General features: G+C 38.6%; 1 protein-coding gene across 3 annotated transcripts in view; it reads right to left on the bottom strand.

Moving 5' to 3' along the window:
• The window catches only part of LOC138022767 (required for excision 1-B domain-containing protein-like), a 9,593-nt gene that overhangs the window by 2,747 nt on the left and 4,346 nt on the right, over positions 1 to 2,500 (bottom strand). The window contains exons 3-4 of one of the 3 annotated variants that reach the window (XM_068869711.1): positions 981 to 1,072; positions 1 to 583 (exon numbers count right to left, since the gene is read on the bottom strand). The exon at positions 1 to 583 is cut by the window's left edge and continues 664 nt beyond it. The exons of 1 other annotated variant lie outside the window; for it this stretch is intronic. In XM_068869711.1, coding sequence (XP_068725812.1) covers positions 499 to 583; positions 981 to 1,072 — 177 coding nt within the window. In that variant the 3' untranslated portion in view covers positions 1 to 498. The remainder of the gene's footprint in view (positions 584 to 980; positions 1,073 to 2,500) is intronic. One more of the 3 variants, XM_068869712.1, reaches the window with a different exon arrangement.

The following is a 2,500-nucleotide window of genomic DNA, read 5'->3' as shown; positions in this document are numbered from 1 at the left end:
CGTTTCGAGGGTACTCCTTCTTCATCAGTGGTTTGAAAGCGACCTTGCTGACGCCTGAGGAACATAACTTTCCCTTGCTAAATCTCTTATCCTCTTTCATTTGACCATTAAATTATCGCAAAACCATGGTCAGGAGTTTTTTACACTCCCAGTGGCATTTTTTTAATATCCAACAAATCAAGGAATTTTTGGAGGAAGCCACTGAGGCCACTTTCTTTCCATGGCATTCCAGAGGGCAAGATGGTTTTACCCTTTTAATACGTCTATGAACTCAAGGTACCCTAGACAATTATTTACCACCGTCCATTTCTCTGAACAACTTCCGAAGAACGTCTGCAGGCTAACCCATTTTCCAATGCCAGGGAAAAAACAGCATCTTCAAAAAGTGTCACCCATCAATGCAGAATGCCACTCTTTTAAGAGTTTGATCTCTCTTTAACTGGAACTTTTGCTGAGAATTACGATTTAGTCTAGAAAGTACGAAGACTTGGTGAAATGCTAAGTGTCCAGTAAAAGAATGTCTTCAGCTTCAAACTTTAGCTCATCCAAAAGTTCAACGATATCATCCACCAGTTTGTTTAAACTGGAACAAAAAAGTAAGAAACAAAACGAAAATTAGATTAGGAGCTAAACGTTTGAATGTGGCAGCCACTTGTGTAACAGAGGAAAATGTAACTGACTTCTGTATTTGTAGCTCTCAAGCTGGTATCATTCAGAGCCAGTATCAGCATCCTTATCTATCCCCACCATACCATACCTCCCTACACTATCCTCACTACCTCTTAGTGCTTCACGTTGTGGGCATTTTAAGCCATCATTAGGCACATCAAAGGTAAGATGACACAGACTATATAGTTACTAAAGATTGAAAGGGGGGCCTTTAGCACCAAAAACTGGGCTTGCATTAAATTCATTTGCAAAGGATCAACACCCCAATTTTTTTTACACTGTTTTACACAAAAGACAAAAGCAATCACAACCTCAACTTATGAGCAACAGCTTCTTCAGTGGTCGTAGGATCTAGAGAATCAATACCAGCGGCATTTTGTTCAGCTATCTGCAGTTTTGCTGTCTGTGCAAGAAAGAAAGGAAAAGATGCCTAGTCAAGAATTCACTGATCTGATTCAGTGACTGATTTGACGTCATAACCTTAACTTGGTCCAAGCACAAAATTTTAGGGGACCTCACTTTTAGTAAGGCAATAATATTCCTCTGACGTTTGGTTGTAGTAAACTCAGTGAGATACAAAGATCCAAGTCCTTTCAGGATTCTCAAGGTCATCGTTTAAATTTAATACGAAAGTGTAAAAGGCAGTCAGTGTAACTCATTTAAAGTTCCTATTATGCTTATTTTTCCCTGTTTTTTAACTTTTCATATAAATATCTACAGTGTCTGGAGTGTAGTACTTGATTTATACACAAAAAAATTTGGACAAACCAGTTAGGCCCTGACTACGAATGATGTCAAAGAAGTAACTTGATTGCATCTCTTCAGAAAGAAAAAGTGCAAGAATAGAAGTCTTGTTGAAAATCTAGAGCTTTTTGTTAAGTCTTTATAGAAATGTCAGACAATAGTTACCCTTCAAATGCTGTGAATGTTCTGACAATTCAGAATGGAATTACAATGAATTACTTGAATCTCTGGGTGTAATAGTCACCAATAAATTTTATAGTCTATGAAGCATTCCTAGAGAAGTTATCATACAGAGGAGACCACTATGAAGTCAATCTACCTTTGAAGGCCACACATCCACCACTGCCTGGTAATAATAAATTAAGTTTTCGGGGATTAAATACCCCCGGTAGTCTGTTGAGTTGACTTTGCAGGGAGCCCAAGGTGCAAAGGGAGTATGGTATCATCATTACAGATCAAAGTCAAAGGGGAATAATATTGTTGAAGTTGTAGAGAAAGAGGCCAGTCTGGGTTCAAATGGTGTCCATTACATACCTCACCATGCAGTTGTCAGATGAGACAAGTTAACTACAAAGCTGTGCATACATGCAGGTTTTACTCTTACGCCAGACATTTTTGACATTATGTTAAGATTTCGCAGTCACAGAGTTGCACTTGTCTGGGGCATTGAGAAGGCTTTCTTAATGGTGCATATAGCTGAAGCATATTAGGGACGTGATTCAATTCTTATGGATTGATGACATTGATAAGGTTGAGCATCACGTTACCACTCTGAGATTTACATGTATAGTATTTGGAGTATCATCTGGTTCATATTGAATGCTACTATCAAACATCACATAGAGCAGTTTGAACAGCGTGATCGTGCCTTCACAAATGTTCTTACATATTTGATGATTTGACCTCTGGGGACAGTGATGTGGATAGTACCTTTGAGTTCTATGTGAAGTCAAAACTGAGACTGAGGAATGCTGGGTTGAATCTGTGAAAGTTTGTGACCAATTCACAGGAACTGCGAAAACAAGAATTGAGAACAATGAACGACTGGCTTTCAAAGGAGAAGATTCTCAGCTTACAAGGAATGCTA

Source organism: Montipora capricornis, chromosome 11 (genome assembly GCF_036669925.1).
Source record: "Montipora capricornis isolate CH-2021 chromosome 11, ASM3666992v2, whole genome shotgun sequence".
NCBI classification, from domain to species: Eukaryota; Metazoa; Cnidaria; class Anthozoa; order Scleractinia; family Acroporidae; genus Montipora; species Montipora capricornis.
The sequence above is the reverse complement of the archived record's forward strand: the minus strand, read 5'-3'. Positions and strand labels throughout refer to the sequence as shown.